This window comes from Typopeltis vanoorti, chromosome 13 (genome assembly GCF_054136105.1).
Source record: "Typopeltis vanoorti isolate ZY-2024b chromosome 13, IOZ_Tvanoo_1.0, whole genome shotgun sequence".
Classification (NCBI taxonomy): Eukaryota; Metazoa; Arthropoda; class Arachnida; order Uropygi; family Thelyphonidae; genus Typopeltis; species Typopeltis vanoorti.
In genome coordinates this window covers 15,080,706-15,106,944 of record NC_143561.1, presented here as the reverse complement: position 1 = coordinate 15,106,944, position 26,239 = coordinate 15,080,706, and the positions used below count along the sequence as shown (strand labels likewise).

General features: G+C 36.1%; 1 protein-coding gene across 3 annotated transcripts in view; it reads left to right on the top strand.

The window, feature by feature from the left end:
* Window positions 1-14,262: 14,262 nt before the first annotated feature.
* The window catches only part of LOC150099945 (ATP-binding cassette sub-family C member 1-like), a 317,694-nt gene continuing 305,717 nt past the window's right edge, over window positions 14,263-26,239 (top strand). For 2 of the 3 annotated variants that reach the window (XM_090403115.1, XM_090403114.1), the window contains exons 1-2: window positions 14,829-14,937; window positions 25,700-25,876. In XM_090403115.1, the coding sequence (XP_090259241.1) occupies window positions 14,899-14,937; window positions 25,700-25,876 (216 nt within the window). In that variant the 5' untranslated portion in view covers window positions 14,829-14,898. Of the gene's footprint in view, window positions 14,364-14,828; window positions 14,938-25,699; window positions 25,877-26,239 lie in introns of those variants that run through there. The other variant, XM_090403116.1, reaches the window with a different exon arrangement.

Here is a 26,239-nt window from a genome sequence, read left to right as displayed (position 1 = left end):
GTTTTGATGGTGTTGATGCAGAAGATGTTAAAGAATTATTGGATTCAAATTTAAAAGATTTCAGTTTTCAGTGATAATAATCTTCTTGAAAGTGAACAACAACGCGCATATGAAGACAACGTAAATGGAATGTGAAGATGAGGTTCCAAAGGAGATAATAATCAAAGAACTGGATTGAATATTTCACGGTTTAGAATCGCTTCAGCAGCAAGTAATGGATAGGGATCCAGATGTTAGTCGAAGAATGCTTGTTTGCCGAGATCTGGAGAGTCATTTTCCTTGTTATCGTAGAATTTATGTCGCAAAGAAAAAAACTAAAACTGTTCAAACGACTTTTGTTAACTTCTTTTATTAAAAATAATTGCTGTAACTAATATAGGTACATGTATGTATTAAACATTCACTTTGCATTCATCTTTCCTAAAAGAGTACCATATAAAACGAACTATTAGTATAGTAATCGATCATGGACGAATTTTACTTTTTACCATTGATTATTATATTTGATTAATGCGATTTTGATATGCGCGGTAGCATCAAGGGATTAATTAACCGCGTTAATCGAAGGATACATGTATTAACAATATCTTTCTGGTTATTGGAAGCATCCGAGGGATTGGTCTATATAAAAATGTCAAAGTAACTATTATTAAGAACAGTTTATCAGATCTGTTAATTACGCGTGTTCACAGGCGGGTTTGTCCGTTTTTTGGAGATAAGTATATCTGTTTACGGGAATAAAATCAGCTAATCAGTTTAAAAAACATTATATTATAATAGGAAAGATCCGGACCCAGAACTCTTCCAGTTATTAGCTAATCATTTTTCCGACTAGCTACTCCACAGTTCCCACTGTGCGTGCGTGCGTGCGTGCGTGCGTGTGTGTGTGTGTGTGTGTGTGTGAGAGAGAGAGAGAGAGAGAGAGAGAGATTTTATCAGAAGTTCTTTTTATGAAAGAATGTCCTTCAGAATTATTTAATTTTTTTTTTTTTATAACTACATTTCGACTAAATACTCCTGAAAAAACTATCATGACAGGCACTAGCGGAAGCACTAAATCAATGCGGAAGAACTAGTCACTTGGCCAAACAGGCCAAGTGGCTAGTGCTTCCGCTCTGTAGCCAAGAGGCTGCAGGTTCGAGTCTCGCCTGGCTGTTTGTGATTGTCTTCCATCTTTTTCTCATACAAGGACATGTATACCCCAACGCCAGGCTCTGCGATAAGCCGGTTGGGATCTTTGAAAAGTCGCAATAAAGAAAAATTGCATTAGTTACTACGTAACTAATGCTATTTCCTATAATTTATAATTCCTACATCAAATTATAAATCTGATCTAGGAATTTCATTCATGATGAACAACTTTGTTTCTAAAATCTTTAGTTACAGAAACATAAAAGCAGTAATAAAATTGTGAACACCTTTCGGAACTCTCTTTATACACAAAAGAAAAAAAAAACGTATTGTTATAAAACAAGCAATTTCACTACAGGAACTTTGTACCATCCCTAACCTAAAGTATAGGATGCAGTTATCTACAAAATTAAACATCAAACGTTTGATGTAATATTATGTAATATACACCGATAGTAATTATTTTTATCGCGCTATCACCTCAAATTTCAAGATTATCGCTGCTTGAAAGATAGGAAGCGTTTTGGTTTTACGTGTAAGGCATGATTCTCACCCTTGTTATAAAGCCATAGTATCTTAGTACAGTGGATAGTCCAAGGTTATTTTCTTTTATCTTTGATTCGATTAGATAATACGGAAATTTTGCTCTAGAGATCGAACATGGAACTTTTTCAAGCCATTTCTGGACTCCGATAAAAGAGAGGAGGTGCTCTCACGCCAGGCAATAAACTTATATAAATAGGAATATCTTCCATGGTATAGTGGAGTCAAAGCGAAGATGCCTTCAAGTGGTTATCTTGGCCAAAGGGGTCCAATATGTTAAGGGATTATAATATTTTCGCTGATTAATATGCAAACAATCTCAGTGTTGTTGTTTGTCACATAATGCTGGAAAGTTTCTATTTGCCTGATAGCAGGTCGTTGATCTTTACCAATGATTCAGATGTAAACGTTTCACTTCTTTTATGAGAGCAACGAAGCAGGACCGCCTCTGGTCATTAAGAATGGCTAGATTGTTTTTCATTCTATTTTTGACTGTAGATTCGTGTGGGTGTGTGTGTGGTAGAGCCTCTGCTACTAATGGCTCGCAAAAAGTTAAGCAAGTTTGAACGCGAATAGTAGTTGGAAGGGATCCAATTTCGATGCTGTTGGCACACTCTCCCTCGACGAGTCTTTGGACTCCCTGAAGATGTCACATAATAATAATAATAATAATATGCTGACTAAGCAGCGGAGACTCTTCTTCATTCTATTAAAAAAACGAATAAAAAAAATCAACATTTAACATGAAGTCATGAGTATTCTTTTGGCTTTGAGCGTTTATCAATTGAGCGTAAGGATTGGGATTCACTCGTGATGACAGCTTTTTCATTTTAAATATAGCGGTTGCAGAAGTTTATTATTTTTTTTTTTTAATAAAGCTCGCTTTCAATTGAAAAGCTCTTAAAAATTTCCTAGTCTTCTATACGTGATTCACATATTAGGTCATTCCAATCAAAGGCAATAAAAATGCATGTAGAGATGTAAAGATTGCTCTTTATGCCTTCCACTCCCGTGGTAACTGTCGTCATGTGCAAATAAATTCTCATTCAAGACAGGGATCAACCCCAGATATTTTTCAATTAGAAGAGATATATTTTCGTATAAATTACTTCGTAGGACTGCCACTCTTACTATAACTCTCGTTTAATATAAATGAATAAAAACAGGAAAGGTTGTCCAATATGCACAGACATGTCTATTAAATTGCACTGTTTTACATAGTTGTGAATTACCTGTGTAGTCTTATTGTAACTGCATTCCTCTCAATTGACAAAAGAGAGGCTGTTATACATTATTTTCTAGTTACGAACTAATCACTAACTAAGGAATATTTCTGAGTTGATTTTCACCTAATTCTCGAGATAGATTACCTTTATCGATACGCGAGTAAGTATTTCTTCCCTTCCAACAGATTGCAACCATATAAATCAGGGCAGCGAACCATAGAAAACTGATAACTATTTCACACTTTAATATCAGTTAGGAGTCGAAAAGCAGCAGTTTGTCGTCACTCCTATGTTTAGACATCGTTAGTAGAAATTAACTCAACTAATAGCGAAGACCAAGAGTGTAAACAACTACCCACCGATTTCCAAAAACTTTAAAACCAAAAAGATGTCTGAGTTGAAGAATTAAAAGATACTTTAGAGGATTTGTTTATTTAATGTTGTAGCACGAACAGCATTTTATAAGTTTTTATAATAATCAATGATTTCCAGCCTTGCAACCTTTTCAAGTTATCTTTGACATACAATATGGCGCTTATATCTTCACAACTCTCGATTTAAATGTCATCATGCAACTTTCGTTTCTTTAAGATATCACATTTTTACGAGGTAAAATTTCGAGTGATTTACAGGCCAACTGTTTGTGTTGTCAATGTGTGCAGAGAGCATGACGATATTCATTTACTTTTAGAAATCCATTGTGTAATGGAGGAAATACAGCGTTCACAATTTAAGAACACTTCCTTATGAATACAGAAGTGCATATGTATTGGTATTGCGTAGATATGTTTCAAGGTATAGTATTTATCTAATAAAAATTACAGTACAGCCAAAAGATTCAAATAGCAGAAATCATGGTACTAAATCTCTCAATGAATTATTAGGTGTTCGTGTTAACAGTTAATAGTAATAGAATGCATTAATGTTTGCTTTGTTAATATGTTATGTTGACATAGAGTTTCGTTTATGTTATTATTACTTGACGTCTCCAATGAGCGCAAGGAATTATCATAGGGTACACTACGCATAACTGATCATCTCCCCCTACATAATCTTCCAACTGCGCACAGCGACAATACCACCATCAACCGCCTACTATCACTAATAGCCTATCTTCTTGTAAATTGAGTATGTTCTTTTGGCCTATTTGCCTGTATGCGGAATGAAAAACTTAAGTTTCCGGGAGGAAAAAATCCTGCTATGTTCGTATAAGACCAGCTAACTCACCTTCAGTGAGGTAAGTTAGCTGGTCTAGAGCTTCGGAGGAGCTTTATAAGAACATTACCAACAGTAAAAAAAAGCAACAGTCTATTTTCATAGACGTACTGAGAGTATATGACTCGGTTTTTCATGACATTGTTAAGCATATTTCCTGCCGTAGGAATCAGGGGGGAGTGTAAGCTATAGTTTCGATCCTGTTTAGAAAACAGGCGTCAAGCGGTTCAAATAACACACCTTGAGAGAATACAAAATCATCAAAAATCAAATTCCTTAATATTCGATTCTGTGACCTATGCTATTTATGATCTGCATAATCTGCTTCAGCTCATATCTGGATGGTTACAAGATTTCTGTCTCCATTTATTAAAAATAAATAAACTGATTCTTCATGGCTTCTTCTGTCAGTGCAAATTCAAATCAGTTGTTTATCTTTTCTTCTTTGATTATTATGGCGAGTTTAATTAATTAATTAAAGATATACAAAAATATTAATTAATTAATTAATTACTATTATTTTTTTCTGCTTAGCTCTTTCTCTTATTAAAACAATCCTGTTATCATTTGAAAGACCCTTCGTAGCTAGGTTGCTTTTGAGAAGCCTTTTAATCGAAACGACTTTGGTTTGAATCCTGATTAGGACGTTAACCATTATCAGGCTTTTCAAATGAAGGCGAGTGAATTTCTTTTATTAGGAGATAGCAGAGTTTTCCCTCTCTGAAACGCAGGTTCTTCATCCTGTAAAAAAGGTAAACCGGACAAGAGAATATCCACAAGGATATATACTGAGGCATACCACTCAATACCTGATTCTAAAAATTATGATTAAGATTGCCAATATGGACCGATCGTGTACTTCTTAAATGGCAATAATAATAATTGTGCAACTTATAGTTCCTTAATGATCTATAAATTGCAATTATTATTATCGCCATTTGATCTAATCTTCATGACCTTGCAAAAACAGTTTTTTTTTAAACCTACTTCTTTAAAGTTTCGCATTCCATCAGCATGTTTCTGTCCCTTTTCTGCTTACATTTGTTTTTCCACACATCTGTTCTACTGTTCTACCATAACTATAAAAACTACTATAAAAATTACTATAAAAAATTCCTCTTCATCTACATTATCTGTAATTAATTGGTCCTTGAATCTGATTCGAAACTCAAATTCTTGGTTTGCCTCAGCCTGTTTCAACATTCACGATTTCAGCTCTTTGTCTATCTATCTGATCTCTCTCTCTCTCTTTCTTTTTTTTTATCTTGCCACATTTATTTACCATACCTTTGATGTCTATGATTTTCCTATTCCATTCTTCATCGAGGAGGAAATAATCCATTACATTTTTTTTGTTAACTATCCCAACTACACCTTGTGATTCTGCAGCTTTTTCCTCTCTCAAACTCGCGATTTCAATTTTGAGATTCCAATGCAAAAATCTAATAACCTTTGTCCTTTATTATTCTTACCAAAACCAAATGGTCCTAAATTTTTTCCCCTCTAGTTCTATGTTCTTCAAACTGCGCATTAAAATCCAAAGATGATTACACTCTTATTTTGAATAATAACTTCCAACAAATAATAATAATCATCATCATCAAATTTCTGCCATGTTCTAAGGGGGGGGGGTGTACAGGATATGATAGTACTACATGAAAAATTTACATCATTACTAACTTCCTATCTACAATTTTCCTTTAAATCAATCTGTTAACCTGTCAAGACTCCAACATTATCAAATCTTCTATTTCTATTTCTATTTTCTAAGTCACTTTTTACCGTATGAATCCACCTCTGTCTTGGTATTCCTCTGGGTCTTTTTCCTGCTAACCTGGTAGAGAACACTTATTTTGTTAATCTTTCCTCTCCCATTCTGTTTAACAATCTATTCTATATACAAAATAATATACAAATACTCTATTTTTCTTTATATTTAAACCTTGTTTTGGTATGCACACCTGGATAAGTGAGATATGTTATCCATTAGATTCAAATACAAGCTTCATATCACTATCATAATTCCATCACACTATATAAGTCTGTCATTTACTTAATTACTGATGATGGAACCAATTTTATGTGGCCTTATGCTTATGTGGCCATTTATTTTGCCTGATAGGCCTCATAAAATTACAGAGCGGGATTACCGAGTGCTGAAGCGCGTGACTCGAAAAAATGCTTCTTCGGTTCAAAGATGCTGCTGACTTCTGATATGTCTCCGCAAGCAACGCCAACATCGCAAATGTTCTCCGCGAGCTGAAGAATATGGGTTTCCATGGCTGCACACAAACCTAACATCACCCAAGGCAACGTCAAGCGACAGGTGGATTGAGCACCCCCCTTTCCCAGACTCGACAGTCTGGGGCTACCTTAGGCGCCAGGGGAGCGTACCCCATTTCGAGTCTTCAAAATTCGAGTCATCAGAATTCAAGGAGAACCGTCCTGCCAATCCGGAACTCGGGGGGGTTGGGCGCCATAGGAACCGGGGAGGTATCCCCCTAGTATATATATATATATATTGTAACTGGTATTTACTCGGATTGAAGACATTTTAAATAATAATTTTACTGACTAGGAACACTGAGATAAGGTAAGATAAAAACTTTAATTAAAGCACAACTAGTTTCGTCGGAATGCCGAATTCTTCAGGTGTACAAATTATCACAATCTGGAAAATAGCAAGATAAAACATGGACTTCGCATAAAAAAGTTAGGAACAACAACAGTCAAATTTGAACTGCCGTCCGCGTGGCAGGTCTAGCGTGAGGCGTTAGTGAGTGGGAACTATCTCGAGAGCACCAGAACTGAATAACAGCTGTGTGAGTCAGGTAAGCTATAACTGAAATTGCTGTTCATGTGTGAGAGGTCCAGAACTATTTCTTTTGATTCTAAGATGCTCCTTTCTAGTTCATCAGCGCATTTATGGATATTAGTAGTAAGATTCCAGACTATCTGGTGTTGATGCTCTTCTAAATTAGAGTTGGCAGAGAAAAGGACATGACTGGAGAGGGCGCTTGCACGTGTTCTGTTGTGAGAGATATCACGTTGATGCTCTTCGAGTTGTAGTGAGACCGACTTATCGGTTTGCTCATAATACGGTTTTCTGCAACTGCAACAGATGATTTTGTAAACTCCTGGGTACTGAAGTTGGTTATGTTTTGGCTTGGGTTGACTTAGGAAAGAACGAAGTTTTGATAGGGCAGTGAAGTAAGTTCTAATGTTAAATTTCTTCATAATTTTCGCCAATGTTGGTGATAGAGAACTTACGTACGGTAATTGAATGTGTGCAATAGGATCGGAGTTATCTTCTTGCCGAGTTGGCATATGTGGGTCTAGACGGTTTTCAATGCTTTGAGGTGGGTATCCGTTCTTTAGGAAGATGCTTTTGAGGTGATTAAGTTCTATTTGAAAATCTTCTTCTTCTGAAATTAGAGCTCTCGCTCAATTGGCCACAGTGGAAATGATACCAAGTTTATGCGGAGGGAAGTGATGAGAGGAGGCACATAAGTATCTATCTGTACGAGTTGTTTTTCTAAAAATCGAAAATTTGCGCGCGCGCGCGCGCGTGTGTGTGTGTGTGTTTTATAGTGTATATTCAGGTCTCATCCTATCCTTTCAGTGGTCCTAACAAGCGTCAACGACCTTTCCAAGTATTCTTGGACTTCGCAACCCCAACTCGAGGATAAGGTGGTTAGTCCATTTAAAATCACTGATAGTCTTGAACCAGTTATATGCGATTGGCTAAGGATGGAAATTGGCTGCCGCTAGTTTCTAAAGGATTTAATTTTTTTATATTATCTGGAGACCGTGTTCTAGATACCAAACATGAAATTTTCCAATCAAATTCAGACGTCCAATAAAATGGAAGACGGTGTCATACCGGATGATGAAGTTCATCTTTCGCCAAAATGCAACTACGAACATCCATATCCACGGCGGGATTTTAACCAACAGGCTTTTTTTTTTTTTTTTTTTTTTGAAGAATGGATACATTAATCAGTTGGGCAGCCAGTTTGCAACTGTTCAGAATTAATCAGCAATTCTAAATCGCTGATTAATTCAGTTGCCTGCCGTACTGTTCTTCCTGGATGCCTTTGAAATTATTAATAGCCTATGACAGCTAAGGGAACAGATGTACTGTCCGCGATCTCCAAAAAAGTTAGAACTAAAAGGCCTTTGTCTACTCCATTTGAAGAATAAAAGGCTCTGGAGAATTTATATTTCATTTATTTTTCTAAATATGAACTACCCCCTCAGTCTCCCAAAGTTAGAGAAGACTAAAACAGTTTCGCCTACTCCCTATAGGAGAATAAAAAGCGTTAAAGGATTTATTTATTAAAATGAGCATTAATTCTGCACAATCCAATACAATATAATTGTAGTACTGAAGTAGCGCAATCTCCGATCCGGAGATTGGAGGCCATTGACCTCCACTTATTCGTATCTTGTGCATCTCTGAAGATCTGTATAGAACATGTCTTAAGAATTTTATTTTTCACTTCTTGATCTCATTCAGTACTCTTCTTTTTTTCGTTTGTTCTTTCAAGTGCTTGTTTGTTTGTAATCTTTCTATACAATTGATCTGCCTCATTCTTCTTAACCACATTTCCAGAGCTATTAATCCCTATTCCATTTTTTTTCCGTGTTTCTGAGGGATATAATAATGAAATACATCCATAACCAGTCAAGAGTCGTATTTTAATGTTTACATCGTTTCTGTTAGTAATTTGTTTCATTATTTGGCTATTTGTATTCTTTGTTTATATTTTTTCATCCTCACCGATTAGACTTCTCGGATATATAAATATATCTACTTGTCCAGTGGAATGGCCTTTTAAGGCTATGTTTAGGTTTTTATTAATCACTTAAACCCGTGATTATCATGGTTTACATTGTTAATATGTTTATTGGATCCTTTATTTTATCTCTGTCACAGAGACATCATCAGGGATACAATCTTAAACTTGTAAAACCACACTCAGAAACACTCAAAAAATAAGTGGAAAAAAATTAGACAAAGCCTATCCTATGAGGGGGTTCCCTCTCTACAGATGCTATTGGCAAATCTTAGCTTGAGCCAGAGGTCTAAGAATTAAAGTTTCCAAAATCTTGATTAGTTTAAGACATACATGTTTATTAAGATTAGGTAGGTTATACAAAATCCGCTGCTGTTTTCAAGAAAAGTCTTTCGAGTTTATCTTTGTTACGGTGAAGTTTTTTTATTTGATTCTGTGCCAGATATCCAAAACATGGTCAACTAGGCCTGACTGACCACAGTTATGATGGCAAATGTACTTCTTTTGTTCTTCTAGGCAGATGGTGGTAGATTCTCCCGGTTTGACCATAATAAGATAATTTGCAAGAACAAGGAATCTTGTAAACACTTGGAACAGAGAGGTGAGGAAGAGGATCGTCAGGAGAACGGATAAGGGCAACCAGCTTCAGATGTGGTTTGAAAGCAATACGGAGATAATATGTATTTAGAATTCTAGCGGTTTTGCTGAGGTGTTACCTATATAGGGAATGGTAATAACATCACTGCAGTCTGTCTGTAGAGAGAGAGAGAGAGAGAGAGATGCAAGGAAAAACCAATTTGTTGATCTTTTTAGCATTACATTCATTGGATAGGAGGGTTTTGTGAATAAAAGTGAGTTCAACGGAAAGGAGAAGGTCGCAGGCTCTGTTAGCAAGGGTTTTGATAACGCCATACTGTTGAGTGTGTGTGTGTGGGGGGGTAAGGATGGAAAAGTTTATGTATGTACGGTATCTACTTGTGTTCAGAGCGGTGCTTATGCACAGGCGCAAAACACTTTAGTTGGAGGGGAGCACGAAAAATTAGGACAAATTTAAGGGCCCAAAACAATGAGATTTAAAACTGAAGAAATAAAAGTATAAATAACTAAAATTCAACATAAAAATGATTAATTTTTCTGTATTACTCTAATATATCTTCGTATATACGAGGGTGGTCTGAAAAGTTCTCTGCCTCGGCCGTAGATGGAAACACTATCGGCAAGATTTTTTTTTTTCTAAGTTGGTACATCTGTCATAAGCATCCGTGTGAAATTACAAGTCATTCTATCAAGTAATTTGTTTTATATAGCTGTCTGAAACAAAAGTGTTGTCTATATCCCTTGAAAAAGGATAAAATTGAGTATCGTGCGGTTATAAAATTCTTTGTAAAAGAAGGTTTAACGCCAAAGTAAATTCACTCGAAGTTCATAAAAGATTATGGGCACTCTTCTCCTTCGTTTTTGACAATTAAGAAATGGGCTGCCGAGTATAAACGTGGCCGTACCAGCCTTGAACATGATCCACGTGAAGGACGTCCAAAAAGTGTAACAACACCAGATATCATCGATCAAGTGCACGATATGGTATTGGATGACCGTCGAGTTAAAGTGCATGAAATTGCAGAGACTATAGGCATTTCAAAAGAAAGTGCAGGATATATTTTGCATGAAGAATTGCAAATGAAAAAGCTTTGCGCAATATGAGTGCCGCGCTTCCTCATAGCAGATCAAAATGAAAATCTCTCTCATGAAATTCTCTGAACAGTGCTTGGAGCGTTTTAAAAAGAATAAAACTGACTTTATGCGTTGATTTATTACTATGGATGAGGCTTGGATTTACCATCACAACAGAATCCAAACAGCAGTCAAAACAATGGACGGAAGCCGGTTGTTCCGCGCCAAAGATGAAAAAGTCGGTTCCATCAGCAGGAAAGGTGATAGCATCGGTGTTTTGGGATGCTAAAGGCATTTGTTTATTAATTATCTTGAAAAGGATAAGACATTAACCGGGGAATATTATTCCGATCTTTTAACCAGACTAGATGAAAAAATTCGTGAGAAAAGATCCGGTTTGCAGAAGAAAAAAATCATCTTTCATCAGCATAATGCACCTGCCCACAAAGATGTTTTGGCAATAAAAAAATTAAGGGATCTGCACAATATATTTTTGGAACATCCGCCCTATTCCCTAGATTTGGCTCCCTCTGACTTCTATCTCTTCCCAAAACTAAAACTCTTCCCCGCTGGTCAGCGTTTTTCTTCGAATCAAGAGGTGATTGCAGCTGTAGAGGGGTATTTTGCAGATCTTACTGAGAACCACTACAGGGACGGGACAATGGCGCTGGAGCATCGCTGGAATAAATATATTATTCTTAAGGGAGATTATGTTGATATTATAAATTCGTTTATTCATTGTTAGGCCGAGAATTTTTCAGACTACCCTCGTAAAAGGGTGTCGTTGCTTTGTCTCACTATCTAAATAGATCATATGCACTTTTTTTAAAAGACAAGAATGCGAATACTATTTATTTCTACATATTTTGTGTCCATGACCTGTTTATGGTCATTTATCTTGAAATCTCATTTCACTTATCTATTAGTCGATTTGTCACTAAAGATACCGTATGAAGACGCTAATCTATTCATTTGTTTAAAGTTAATTTAACTTGATTTTTCATTTATGTATTTGAGGTAAATCTAGATTGTTTGAAATTTATTTTTAGCTAAATCTTTAATAGTTGAGAAACATTGATAATGTCTTTCTTTAAATGTGTAAGGAATTACTATTTTGCCCTGTTTATAGGTTTAACTGATAATAATTATATATTCATTTTAGAATTTATATTGCCCTCAGGATCTGGGATTTGGGACAGAAAATAATCCTCACATTTTCCTAGATGACCGGATATCGAGATTTTAGAAAAAATACCGTAATCCTTCTTAGTGAGGAACTCCAGATATATTTAATCTCAGCCAGATTTAGCCAGCTGTTTTGTTTTGTATTTGAAACTACATGTTTCAAGTAGCTGTTTTTATTTTATTATTACTAATATAATTCATCTCAAATTTTATTATATTATACATCAATGTCTTCCTTGTTATATAAAATAGCTAGTTTAATATTTGTGTTTGATATTTAATATTTGTATTTGATATGTATTGATTTTTGTTCTTTGTTTTCTGTGGGCAGTTTTCGGTATTGAGACCACATATTATTATGTAATTAATAATGTATTGTCTTTCCTTAGCATAAGTTTTTGTAATAAATGGAATGAATTTTTTTTTTTTTTTTTTTTTTTTTTTGTATATATTGATTATTTCTATTTGTCTTTATGCATTTTGTAAGTGAGGCCCCCAGGGCTCCATTTACAAAGAAAATGCATAAAGAAATAGTCGGGCCTCGAAAAGTCTAAGTACGGTCCTGCCTGTGTGGGTGGGTTTTCTGCAAACTGACATTGGTTAGACGTGGGATTGAGAACACATCACGTTCCAAATAGAGAATGGTAGTATCAAGGGCATGTTTTTCACAATCCTCCATAAAGAAATTAGCTAGAGACTAAATATGGGATCCAGTAAACTTGTAGGGTATTGTTTCTCTGTGCTGTATTCATTCCATTAACCTAATAATTATAACTTCGAAGGGAGGGTTTGTAATTCTTATAAAGAAGAATTGGTTTCTCTCTCTCTCTCTCTCTTTACGACCTGGTTGTTAAAAATTTATTAGCACAACCCATACACCTCCATCACTATCGTTTTGTTCTCTCAAGAAACTTATCAACCAATTTCACCAGTTTAGATCGAGCAGATTTTCAAGATTTCTTATGGACCTTCATGGCTACCGTAGCAGCTCCATGCCTCACCACACTTCTTTCCATAAGGGAATCCTTATGTCTACATTCCGGGACGTCTTAAAGTGAGTATTACGAATATCCCACCTGTAGTGGAATTTTTGAGGTTGAAAATCCCGCTTCATTTGTATATACACATACCGGTCAGCAGTGGCGCACTCGGGATTTAATCTTGGAGGGGGCCGAGTACTCAAGATTTAATTGGGGGGGGGGGGGAGTTGAGTAGACGATTTGAGAATACACACTGCGCATTGCATACGACCTATGACTGAGCATCTGCAGTGATCGCCAATACATGATACCTGTGATCTCTGGCCCGGCTAGAGCAAACAACGTATCGCCAGCACTACTTCGTTCGCCTTGCGTTCACAACGGCAGTGATTCCCGAGAGCTACAGGGTATTCCCACCTTATGTGACCGCTAATTCATAAGTAGTATAGAAATAGAAGACACGACACAACATAAATAAATTAAAAAAAAAAAAAAATTAGGAAAAGATTTTTGGAAAATTTTCTAGTGTTTTTTCCTTTTTCTTTGGGGGGGGGCAGGGCCCCTTGGCTCCCTCCCTGGGTGCGCCAATGCCTGTCAGTGAATTAGAAACCTTTATGCAGATATGACGTAAACGTCACTTACACAGCGTATATAAAAATACGTTAAATGCTTGGTTATGAGCAGAAGCATTCTAGGTGAGAATGCTGCTGCTCAGTAATCGTCAATAGACGAACACTCAATCCCATAACGGGATTCGAACGCTCAACCTTTTGGTTGGAAAGCGGATACGCTAACTCGGCCAACCAGATTGTCTCAGCCCTAATTCCAAACAACTGAGCGCAACCAACCAATTACCGAATGTTGTGATTTCATGATGGCAAAGTTACCCCCTACTGCGAAAGCATGATGAATATCGCAGGCTACAAAACTGGACTGGGAAAGCTGCGTGTTGCCAACCCCGAGTTAAGCTGGTGTCATAGAAGACAAACTAAAAAAAAAAAAAAGTGTAATTTGTGTGTATGTGTGCGCGCGAGTTCGATTTAAGACGATCTGTTAGTCTGTATATGTGCCGATTTTCATCTCATTTTTTTAAAAAAATTAAATTGCATAATGCTTTTTTTGTGGGGCATTTGCAAAATGATGCTACGTTTTGATGATAGAGGATTTTTGAATGTCATCTTGCATTTTAAAAAATAATATATTTTTAATTGAAACTGAATTTTATAGCGTAATAAAAAACAAAACAAAATTAGTGAATCTTTTTGGAAATATATAAAATGCATCTAGTAAGTTACGTATGTACTGGTTAGCATTCATTCTTTATTATCTATATTATTACATGCATGGCGGTGCCTGTATGTAATAATAATAATAATAATAATAATAATAATAATAATAATAAATACTGTGGTTACAGGCTGAAAAGATCGTTCCTCATGATACTGTTAAACTTCGAATATGCAGGGCTCCTACGTGAATGAAGCCGTGGGGGGTACTGAGTGCAGTGACATAGCGGGATATGGTAGTTTATTATGAGACATGAAACGATCGGTGGTTGCTACAGCGATTTTCGTTTGCAATCTTCTTTGTGACTTCACTTCCGTATTGTAAAGGTAAGTGTAGAACAGCTGAGTAAAATTCTTAAGGCCGCTGCTGGAGGCTAAAATCAATACATATGACTCTTTATTCTGCTTATTTTTTTCAGCGATACTTTCTTATGAGATTCAAAGGGATAAAAATACTTATAAAAACACTAGCATCCATGTTAATATCTAATGGGGCTAAGTTGAAAATCTAATGAAAAGCAGAAGGGTAATCAAAGATTTTTGCTAGTATTCATAAGAAAGGTGTATTAAAAATTCAGCGTATCTCACGAATCATTATTTCATGATTTTGCCCTAAATGATTTAAGTGTGAAATTGCGACATGCCACTAGATTTCTTCTATTAGCTAATGTTATGAATACGAGAGGCGTCGTTTCTTCGCTACAACTTGTGGTGCAATCCTGTCACGTGTACACCAGCTGCTAGCTACTATAGTACATATATAAGGAAAGCAATGGGTTTAGACTGGTATATTTGAGCATGGTTTTAGAGCTAGCCGACTTGTCTGTTTTAATTAAGCTAACCAGCGTTTTTAATTTTTAATATGCCAGCGGATTTTGCCTTCTGCAATTCACCGTTGTGGGTAAGTTGGATGGATTGTGTCTTAGTTTTATTGAAAAAAAAAAAAAAAAAAACACTAGGATAGCGCACTCAGCTGTCTGCAAATACCGGCAACTTCCCACACGTTGTGCAAAACATGTCGAAACTTGACGTTTCGGGATAGTACACGAGTTTTTAGAAATATATTTTTGTTCACTTGAAATTGATTTACTTTAATACAATTTATGTATAATGTGTGTATATCTAAATTTATCTTTTATAAATTATTTATTTTTATTTATTTAATTTTTACTTACAAGTATTTAATCATCGTTCACGAAAATATAAATTTTTTGATTTTTTGATTAAAAAATTAAAAAAATTCAACGTATTCAGGAACCTTACTCATCTAGATGTTTGTACTCGAACTTGTAACATAACGTATAGAAAAAATATATTAGAGACTATGCAAGCTGCAGTGTAAATAGAATAGAATCGTAGGACATGCTGTTGTCGTTCTGTAATAATTTTTGTCATAGAATCTCGATACAATCCCTTCTCCTTACTCCCTGTTTCGTGCTATTTCATACTTTCGTTTTTTTCCCATTCTTCCTCCTGTTCTACCACACTAGTAATTTCTCAAGTTGTTCATATTTTGTCTTGTGAAAGACTATAAGTGTGCTATTTCTTTCTTCACTATCATCTTCCAAATTATCTTTGGCCACTTCTTTCATGTAACCACTACGTAACAATGCATTATGACCAGAAAAACTTTTCAGTGGTAAGAATGGTTCCTTGTCTTAATCCAAAGTTAATCTTGAACTGTTCTGAGGTGCAGTTTTAAAATTTGATTTTTCACTTTATTTTCTATGAACGTTTTAATCATGTATTATGAAATGTTATAGAATCTTGATTTTTTGTTGATGAAATTGATGTATATTCATATTGATTACTGATTTTTCTTAGAATTCTTAATGAGAATATTTGGTCTATTATAACTCATGTATTCATGAGTGCAGTTTTGATGAGTGTCCAATTTCAGGAGTGCCCCTATAACATTGTTTGTATTGACTATTCCCTTTGGAAAAGAAGTGGGTTCAAATCCTATTTAAGTTACAAAGAGCCTTTATTAGAAGTTCTCAAACTGGAGGTGAATTAGTTGGTTCCATACAGAGGTGGAGAAGATAGTTGTAGAAGTGGATGCGGACAGACTTGAAATTAGTGGTCGCATTTCTAAAATTGAAGCCATTACAATGCATGATGACACTGATGAGCAGGACTTAACATATAGAAGCAAAGTTTGTGTGTTATCTAATTTTCAAGGGGATGAGGATATCTTAGTCTTAGAAGATTCACTGAGTCAGTGTCAAGTCTTTGGAATCTGGAATGTGAAGAAGATTGAGAGAATGTAGTTTGCAGTGCTTTTGTGAATAGGAGCAGGGATATGATTGTAACATAAGTTGGTGAGGGGATTGTTACCAAATTAATACTAAGTTACCAGATATAAACTTCCCAGTCCTCATCTGCACCCCACACATGGCACTGATGTGCTTGGGTCCCTTGGCCTCTCATGTATGAGATTGATATTAAAAAAAGTGGAAATTCTTCATAGAAGGGTAGAAGAGGCCATCCCTGGAAGCTGTGTAAAAGCAAAGAGTGAAAAACGTGGAGGATGGTTGATAAATGGAATGCATTTCCTGATTGTGTGTGTGTGGGATTTGCACAATGAGTCTAGACTCCATACAAGTCTAATTTCCTTGCTATCATCAGCAGCACTTTTCCTGCCCTCCCTTTTTTTTTTTTTTTTGTTCTACTAGCCTTACAAAAACCCTTCCATCAGGATAATCATCTTCAGCCAATCATTTTTCACCTTTTTTCTATAATTTTTAATAACTTTTATACATAATTTTTAAAAGGGCAAATGAATTCTATGAATGCAGCCATTCTGTTAATTCCTAATTTCCTCTCATAACATATTCCTTCCACAATACGGTAAGACCCTGTTCACATTACTTCATTCCCATTCAGTGCTGTTTTATTAGTGCTCTTTTGCAGACATTTAGTAAAAATGGTAATTCTCTGAATTCTCCAGCTTCAAGCAATAATATTGAACTTATCAGACAGCCATTCCTGAATCGATTTGACTACTCTGACATTTAAACCCATGTGCTGCAACTTAAATATCAGCTTATCATGTGGTACCCTGTCAAATGCCTTTTGCAAAATCCAAAAAAAGGAAGTATATGCCTTTCCCTCATCAACTGCTCTTGTCATTTTATTATAGAAGGCAATCATATTACTAAAGCAAGAGTGCCCCTTAACAAATCCATGTTGATTCTCACAGATAACATTACCCTCATCTTCCCAATACTGTATATAGTCTCTCACTAATTTCTCCAAGACCTTAACAACTACTGATGACACACATACTGGCTTATAATTTGACACTTCTGCAATGGCACTATCTTACCTTCCTTCCCATAGCCAGACTTTCATTGAAGAGCCAGGTCAATGGAGCTGTCAGTTCTTTAGCACATTCTCTCAAAACCTGTGGGGAAATACCATCCAGAGTACTCAATAGTTGGAACACACTCTCCTCTTGCACCTCTGAACCTGCCCTATCCCTCTAGTATTAAAACCTTCTCCAGGATGAAATATTCCAATAAAGTGTTCATTGAACAACTCCACTATGTCCTCTGCATCAGTCATCCTATTCCCATTTTTATCCCGCAATGTCATTCTTTCAATCATGTCTCTTCCTACTGGCACATAGCTAAAAAATTCTTGGGGATTTTCTTTGGATCTTAGGGCCAATCTCGTCTCATATTCCAGTTTTGCTTCCCTCACCATACTGGTCACTCTCCTGGCCTGCGTCTTACGTTCTTCATGTATCTGCCCTCCACCCCCTCTCCTTATATCTCTTCCATAATCTCTTTTTCAACTGCAGTTCTTGTTTCATATTGTTTGTCATCCACTTTACACCACGTTGTGTCCGCTTCTTCACTCATGGAATACAGCTTGTTATCGCTGCTAACAACTATTCCTTCACAATTTTCTAATAATATCCTGGCCTTCCAATTCTGCCCTCCATGGAACTTCCCTTAGTTGATACCTAAGACTATTTATTATAATCACCTGCCTTATAATTCCACATACAATCCCTTTTCTTTGATACACTTGCATGTCTCTTCATCTTCCAAGTCAAAACCACATGGTCACTCTCTCCAACTGGGGGAGATGTTATTATTATTAGCTCTTCTGACACTATGACCAAATCCAAGACTCTTGAACCTCTTGTTCCCTCTATTACATGTTGTCTAAGACATTTGGCCCTCAAGAATTCTAGAAATTCCATCCGCTTATTACTACATGTATTTTCCTCTTCGCAGCTTATACTGCTGTAGTTAAAATCTCGCATAACAATCATTCTTCTTGCACTTGCCAAGCTCAACTGCATAAACATCTCCTGCTCCCTACCCTCTGTGCTCCCTGGTTTGTAGCAACACCCCACTAAATATCCTGTCATGGCCACTTCTACTTCACACCATATGCTTTCAAATCCATTAGTGTTCCGAATTAGCCTTCCAAAGCCTCCACTCCTAGAGGACATAAGTCATCACTTATCATAAGCAGTACTCCACCACCATGTTTTCCTTTCCTATCCTTCCGAAAAATGCTGTATCCTACCACTTCAATTCCTGTTATTATATCATCCTCTGTCAGCCGTGTCTCAGAAATCCCTTTGACCAGGCAGATACTATCAGCACAACCAATTCGTTTCCTTTATTTCGGATACTCTTAGCATTAGTATAGAGCATAAAAATGTCACTGCTTCTATACCCATCATTGTCCCCTCTCGACCCAACTGTTCTCAGTGTTACCTGATGTTGTCCCCCCCCCCTTTCCCAAGCACCCACAAGAGGCCACTCCTGTTACTATCCATCCTGGGAATTCTGGTTTTCATGCATTAAAACACTTACTCATTCAGAAAACAGCAATCTCTCCAGATGCCTTCGTCCTTCCTCATTCATATGCAAGTGATCGCTCGCATACAATTCCCTTCTGTCCTCAAATGCCCTTTAAGCATCCACATATTCCAATCCTCTCCTCTGATACATTTTGGACCAGTTCTTAGAAAATGACCCAGATTGTGAGTAGGGCTCCAAAGGTAGTGTTATGGTAGCAGTATCTTGCCACTGAAAGTTTCACAGAAAAAAAAAAAACTAAAATCAACTGTTCAAGACTAAATCTTCAAGATGCCAAAGCTCTCAGAAGACAACTGAGATCAGCCTTTCATCTAAAATGTCAAACTACAAATCATTATAAAATGTTATCGAATAAAAGTTCGATACTCTTTTATTCATATTTGTTTTTGCACCTTTCCTTATTTAAGGTTAAAATCCTCTCATATAGCGCTGTTTTGCTTCGTGCTCTAAATTCAAAGAACACACCCTGAGTGTTGGTGTGGTCTTACTGTATTGTCTTGTTTTGCAGTTGTTATTTAATGATGTTTGCAACCAGTAGGCTATCATAGGATTTTTCCTCTTGTTCCTGAGCATATTCTGATACTGTTTTCTTTAAACATCCTTTTGATTAATTCTCATCAAGAAATTTCTTGTCATCAGCATTATTATTATTACCACCCCAAGACCTCATGGAGTCAAAGACTCATCTGGGAGGTCCTTTTATCACACACACAGCTCATCATACAGTGTTTTAAACACATTCAAACTCTTTGAAGACACCACATTCTCAGGCAAGGCATTCACAACTCTGCACAAAAAAAACTGCCTCTCACTCCCCTACTCATCCCCTATTCACACCCTCTTTATACAGTTTCCAGAGATGACCTCTGGTTCTCCCCTGATCTCCCACTATTCTCTGTAGAACTTCACCATTGATCCTATAACACCCCTTATGATAGAGATATGATAGAGACCTACAAGTTGGTCTCTATCATATCTCCCCTCTTCCTCCTGTCCACCAGACTCTGCAAATTACATCTTCTCAATCTTTCCTCATACTCAACATTCCAGAGGTCAGAAACTACCTTAGTCAGTCTCCTTTGGACCCTTTCCAACATCTCTTCATCCTTCTGAAAACTCGTGACCAAATCTGGGCACAATAGTCCATGTGTGGCCTAATCAAAGCCTTATACAACGAAACAAGAATCTCCCTATTTCTACACGTCAGTGTCCTCCGAATCATTCCCAGAAGCCTTTGTGTTGTCTTCACAATTTTGGCGATGTTTCCCTTAAATTTTAGATCCTTATCCAGATCATCCCTAGATCTCTTATTTCCTCTACTTCCAACAATATATTCTCACCAAGCGTAAATTCTGCATCCCATCTTTGTTTTCCAAATTTTAAAACCTTACATTTTGCAACATTGAATTCACATCCCCATTTCCGTGCCCAATCACTCAATCTATTCAAATCTTCCTGTAAGGCTACAACATATTCAACTTCATGGTTCGTCCCAACTTTGCATCATCTGCAAACAACTGAATATCTCCATCCAAATCTTCACCTATATCATTAATATACAAGTTAAACAGAATCGACCTAAAACAGACCCATGAGGCACTCCACTAGTGACTTGCCTTTTCCTGGATATCACTCTCCCATTCACAACTTGTTGATACCTATCAGATAGCCAGTCTCCAATCCAATGCACCAATCTAATATCCAAGCCCATCTGCTCTGGTTTGACTGTCAACCTATCATGAGGTACTCTATCAAAAGCCTTTGTGAAATCCAAGTATATTACTGTGTATCCTTTTCCACTGTCCAAGGAAGCAGTCACTTTATTGTAATAAGTAAGTAGATTACTAAAACATGACCTCCCTTTAGCAAATCCATGCTGTCCATTAAAGATATTGTTATCAACCCAACTCTGGATCCTAGTTCTCACAAGCTTTATTCAACAACTTAACCACAACACCTGACACACAGATAGGCCTATAGTTTGATCACCTCCTTTATGAAGTGGCACTGTCTTGTCCTCCTTCCACTCATTAGGAACTTGACCGAGTGCAAGACTCATATTAAAAAAATATGTCAAAGCAGGTGTCAACTCTCTGGCACATTCTTTCAGAATACGTGGTGATATATTATCAAGTCCCACAGCCTTATTAACATCTAGTTTACTCAACTCCCCATACACCTCTTGCTCACCTACAGTCATTCTCTCCTCCCCATCAACTGCTCTCAATCCCTTCATGAAGTCACATTCACAAGATTGAAAGATCTTTATGAACTGCTCATTAAGTATCTCCACCACACATTCTGCATTAGTTGTCTTTATACCATTTTCTCCAATCAGTGTCATCTTTCCATAATTATTCTTTCTTTTGCTGGCTTCATATCAAAAGAATTCCTTAGGATTATATTTGGCTTCATTAGCCAACTGCTGTTCATATCTCTCTTTAGCTACCCTCACCAACCAAGTCACCCTTCTTGCTTGGTCTTTGTAGACCTCATGGAATTGGTTATTTCCACTTCTCTTATGCTGCCTCCACAATGCCCTTTTTCTCTGTATCGCATGCTTAATCTCTTTATTCATCCACCTCACACCCACATTATTTAACCTTCTCACCCTTGGAATACATTTAGACATTGCATCTACTAAACAGTTTTTGAAAATCCCCCAAGCTGCATCGATCTCTTTTCCAGCTAACTCCTCATTCCACGCTACACCCACAATTATCATGAGAGTATTGATATTTGGAACTGAAAATAAATCATATTTAAAAATAATTGGTGATATTGGATTAATTTTTAGTGGGTTACTGTTTTTATTAGTGTTTGCTTGTGTGTTTTTATTTAAGTATTGCTTATGTAGCTATAGGAAAAACCTGTTACCCGTATTTATATATATTGTTTATGGTACTGATGCATGTCAAAACAATGGCAGGCAAATTCAGTATGCAGAAGAGTGTTTGCTTCTCTGTGTGTGTGTGTGTGTGTGTGTGTGTGTGTGTGTGTGTGTGTGTGTGTGAGAGAGAGAGAGAGAGAGAGAGGGTGATTCACTTTGAAGAGTGAGAAATTTGTGGAAAGAAGGAAAATGTGTTTGTGTGTGGAGGGATGTTTTGAGATAGTGCAGAGGCAAGAAGAGAATAAGAAGTACGATGGTGAAGTTTTGAATAAAAAGGCAGGAAAATGCAAGTGAGATTATTGGCAAGATTGTTGATTAATGTTTGAAATCAGTGAGGAATAGAGATGAGTAAAGAAAAGGTAGATCGGGAGAATGATGAGATATAATGACAGTACTTATTCCTGAACAGGACAAAATGTAAGATAGAGCAGTTGGAGAAAGGCCTAGCAAGGTAGTATAGAGAGAAGTGAAATGAGAGAGATGGAGGAGAGAGTATGAAAGATGAAGCATAATGAAAGGTTTCTGTGGATCCTCCATGATAGGAGATGTATTTGAGGAGGGTGAAAAAATATTGTTCTCCTGGAGGAATAATTTAAGGATGTTAGTGATGCTGTTAGGAAAGAGGGGAAAGTGAAAGATAATTATATTGGCTGCTGCAAATGGCCTGACTCATGACAAATGTAATATGAAAAAAAAAACAGTTGCTCGCACAAGCAAATGAGAGAGAGCCCAAAGATTATGATATTACTGCTATAATACAATAGAGGTGAGTTGAGAAGAAGGTACATGATTGCAAATGAGTCAATGTGGATGAAAGGACTTATATAAAGTCCTTTCATCCACAAATGGCTGGTTTACATTTGAATTGATTTTGGAGTTAGCCGTTTTCACAGTTGTTTAGTGAGTTCATAAGTGTATAATCAGGAAAACCAGTGGTTTAGAAGGCACCCAGGTGAGTGCATATGCAGGCATCCTTGAGACAAGTGAGTGGAAGAATGATTAAATGATGCTGAATATAATTCCAGTTTCAGAAATATAAGGTGTGAGGAATATTTGCTTTGGAAGGTGGGATAGTGCAGTTTATGTATACTAATATATCAGTTTGATATTAGTTCAATTTGGCCAAGGTTATAGACATTAGTGAAACTTGGTTGACAGAGGATGATATAGTCATAGGAATAAAATGCAATAGTTATAGTATTTTCAGAGCATAGAGGGAAGGATGGATAACAGTAGAATTGCAGCCAAAAAAGAAGTTAGGAAGTTGAGGATGATGTGAGATAGGCACAGGATGAATTATATAATTAATTCTTACTATTTGCCAGAGGGTGAAAGGGAGAATGCGAATGGTGCACATCAGCAAATCACAATGAGTACAGGGAAAGTAGTTATTATGGGAACTTCCACTATGGGGACATAAATTGGAAGGAGGAAATGGAATTTATACAGCTGTTAAGAGATAATTACTTGAGACAACTGGATCTGGTGATTTTCAGGACTTGGCAGAACCAAGGTTGCAATATTGCCTTCAAATGGGTAAACTAATCATGCAGTCTTGAGCTGGGATTGAGTTGAAGGGGTATATGTGGAATTACAAAACAGGTAATTCTGTCAAGCTTGAGGAATCATCAGCAGTACTATGGCATAATAATCTGGAGGGGGAAGATGTTAGCCATGCATGGAAGATTGTTGAGAGAGTGACAGTTGAAGAAAGTGGTATTAGAGTGCATACCTAGATTCAGAAAGAGAATCTAGGTAGGAGTTAGATGGATGCTCGGTCATTAAGCAGGAGTTATAAAAGAGAAATTTGTGGAGGATATGTAAATATCTAGAGCTGAGTTACTAAGATTGTGGCAAGTCTATGGAATATTCCTACTTTTCAGCACATGGCAGACAGTAAGAGAACAAGAGGAGGGGGGAGGGTTTGTCCTTGGAAATTGTAAAAATGTGTGAATAGGAAGGATGCGAGGATGGGTTTGCTAGACTCTAAGTGCTTCAATTCATGAGTTAGAGAAATATGATACATATTGTGTGAATGATAGTTCATGTGAGCTTCCCCATGGAGATAGCTAAGAAAATATTAAGCATCAGTGTATATCTTTCTGTACTTGTTTTCTTTCTTTAAACTGAAAACTAACATTAGAGCTTTTTTATGAAAACCAAGAATGAAGGCTCTTATTGTCTTCTATTTGAACAAATTTTATTCCTTGGATAGATTGAATTTGAAGAAAAATGGAGCTCAGATAAATAAGAGTTCCTCACTGAAAAATCTCAACATAAGAGAACCATGCAGAAGGCTTGAGAAAGAGAAGATGGCAAATACATGCTATTCTATAATCTTTTCTATAGCAGTTTGGCTAAGGTGGAAGAGCCAGGCCAATTCATTGCATCATTCAACTTGCTTCTATAATACTTTGATAGAATAAAAGGAACTATTTTATAAATCGTTATCCTATCAAAATAAACTATACACAACTTGCAGGAAATTGCAGTGGATTGGCCTACCCCCACCTTAATCAATATATTGAAAGGTTTTAGCACAACGTTCTTTACCACCTTCTCTGCAAGCTTTCTGCATGACTTTGATATGTTAACATTTTTGCAGTTGAGAACTTGTTATCTGAGCTCTGTTCTTCTTCATAAATTCAGTACATCCAAGAATTCTATTTCTTTTTAAAATTGCACCTTCCATTTTTGGATGTTCTCATCCAAAGGCATCCTGTAGTAGTCTTCAATTTTTGATTCTACAAAATGGAAACAAATATAGGTAGATACGTTTTGATGCTTCTTTTCAGGCATTGTTAAATTTTGTGCATAGACCATAAAGTGTGCACAAAGTTTTTATTATCTCACTCATATTCATTCCAGTTTATTTCACTTGGCTTCTCTTTCTTTAATTGATCCAAAAAATAATGTTGCCATATCATCCTGATCTATCTCTCTTCTGATAGTCACGAGGTCATCCCAGTTATTAAGAAATTGTACTATTCTTCATTAATCTTAAGTTTTCTTGCACCCAGTAATAATTTCCTTTGACTTGTAAATTCAACCAGATTTTTATCTTTTCCTCTTTATTTTTTGCATGGTACTTTCTTTCATTATAAACAATTCTATCATCATTTGATCTAGTATTCAGTTTAGTATTTATTTATTATTATTATTTATAATATCATATTATTTAATTTTTTTTGACTTAACTGTTTCTTTTCTCATTCCACCAGCTTGTTTCTTTTCCTTTTTTTTTTTTTTTTTTTTTCGTTTTTACTTGTTTTTCCACATACCTCTTTTGCTGTTCCTGCCATTGCATTTTGAAATTTCTCCCATTCTTTATTTACATTATCTATAATTAACTTGTGGATCTTTGACCTGAACCAACACTGAAAAGAATTTGAGTGTTGGTTTACTGGAGTTTTATTCCAGTCTCTTTCAATATTTATAGTCTGTTTTCTACCCTTGCTGCATTTATTTTCCCTACACTCCATTAAGATGGCTATAAGGAGTATATGATGCCAATCTAAGGTGAGATGGCAAAATTTCATGATTTCCCTACCTTAATAACTAAATAAATGAAAATCCTCTCATCAGTTTTTGCTCATCATCCCTAAACTATAGCTTGTGATTCTGTGGCTTTGTCTTTTTTCATACAAGCTGTTAATTTTGATTTGTTTCTTATACAAAAATGTAAACTTTTTTTTATCCTTCATTTGTGATCAACACAAAGGAGTTTGTCATTTCCTTGAATGCTAATGGTTATAAATTGAGCATTCTTCCTATATTTAAAATGTATTATAACATGCACTGTTAAGTGAAATCTGTATCTTAAATTCTTAACTAAATATTTTTATAATACATCTGTTTATAATAATTTTTGTCACTTATTAAATTTTTTTTTTAATCTGTGCATTCCATGTAATTATGTTTTTTTGCAGGATTTTGATATTACTTGGAACACTACCACACCAGATTTCACACCATGCTTCCAAGATACTGTGTTGGTATTGGTACCACTTGCCATTTTGATTATTTTTATGCCACTCGAGTTCTACTTGATTTCGATATTCGCCCCATTTACTATCCCATGGGGCTTTTTGAACATCACGAAACTTGTAAGTATTATTATTTTTAAATAACTTTAATTATTTGTAGATAAATTGGAGGCAATTTAAATTTAAAAAAAATGTCTAGACTTTTTTTTTTCTTGTTTACTTTGAATGGTCATTAACTTATCAGAATATTATTATTATCATCCTCCATGGAGTCGTAACTGGTGATTAGTTTACGGAATTAACAACGCATATAAAGTATATTAATTAAAGGTAACTTTAATGAATAACTTCTATATTTCGGCAACGTCACATTGCCATCTTCAGGAACATAAAGATATGGTATGTGCACGCAGGCACTAACACAAAGCAAATGAGGAAGAAAGCAAGAAACTAATATTGTTCCTAAAGTCCTAATGGTGCCCT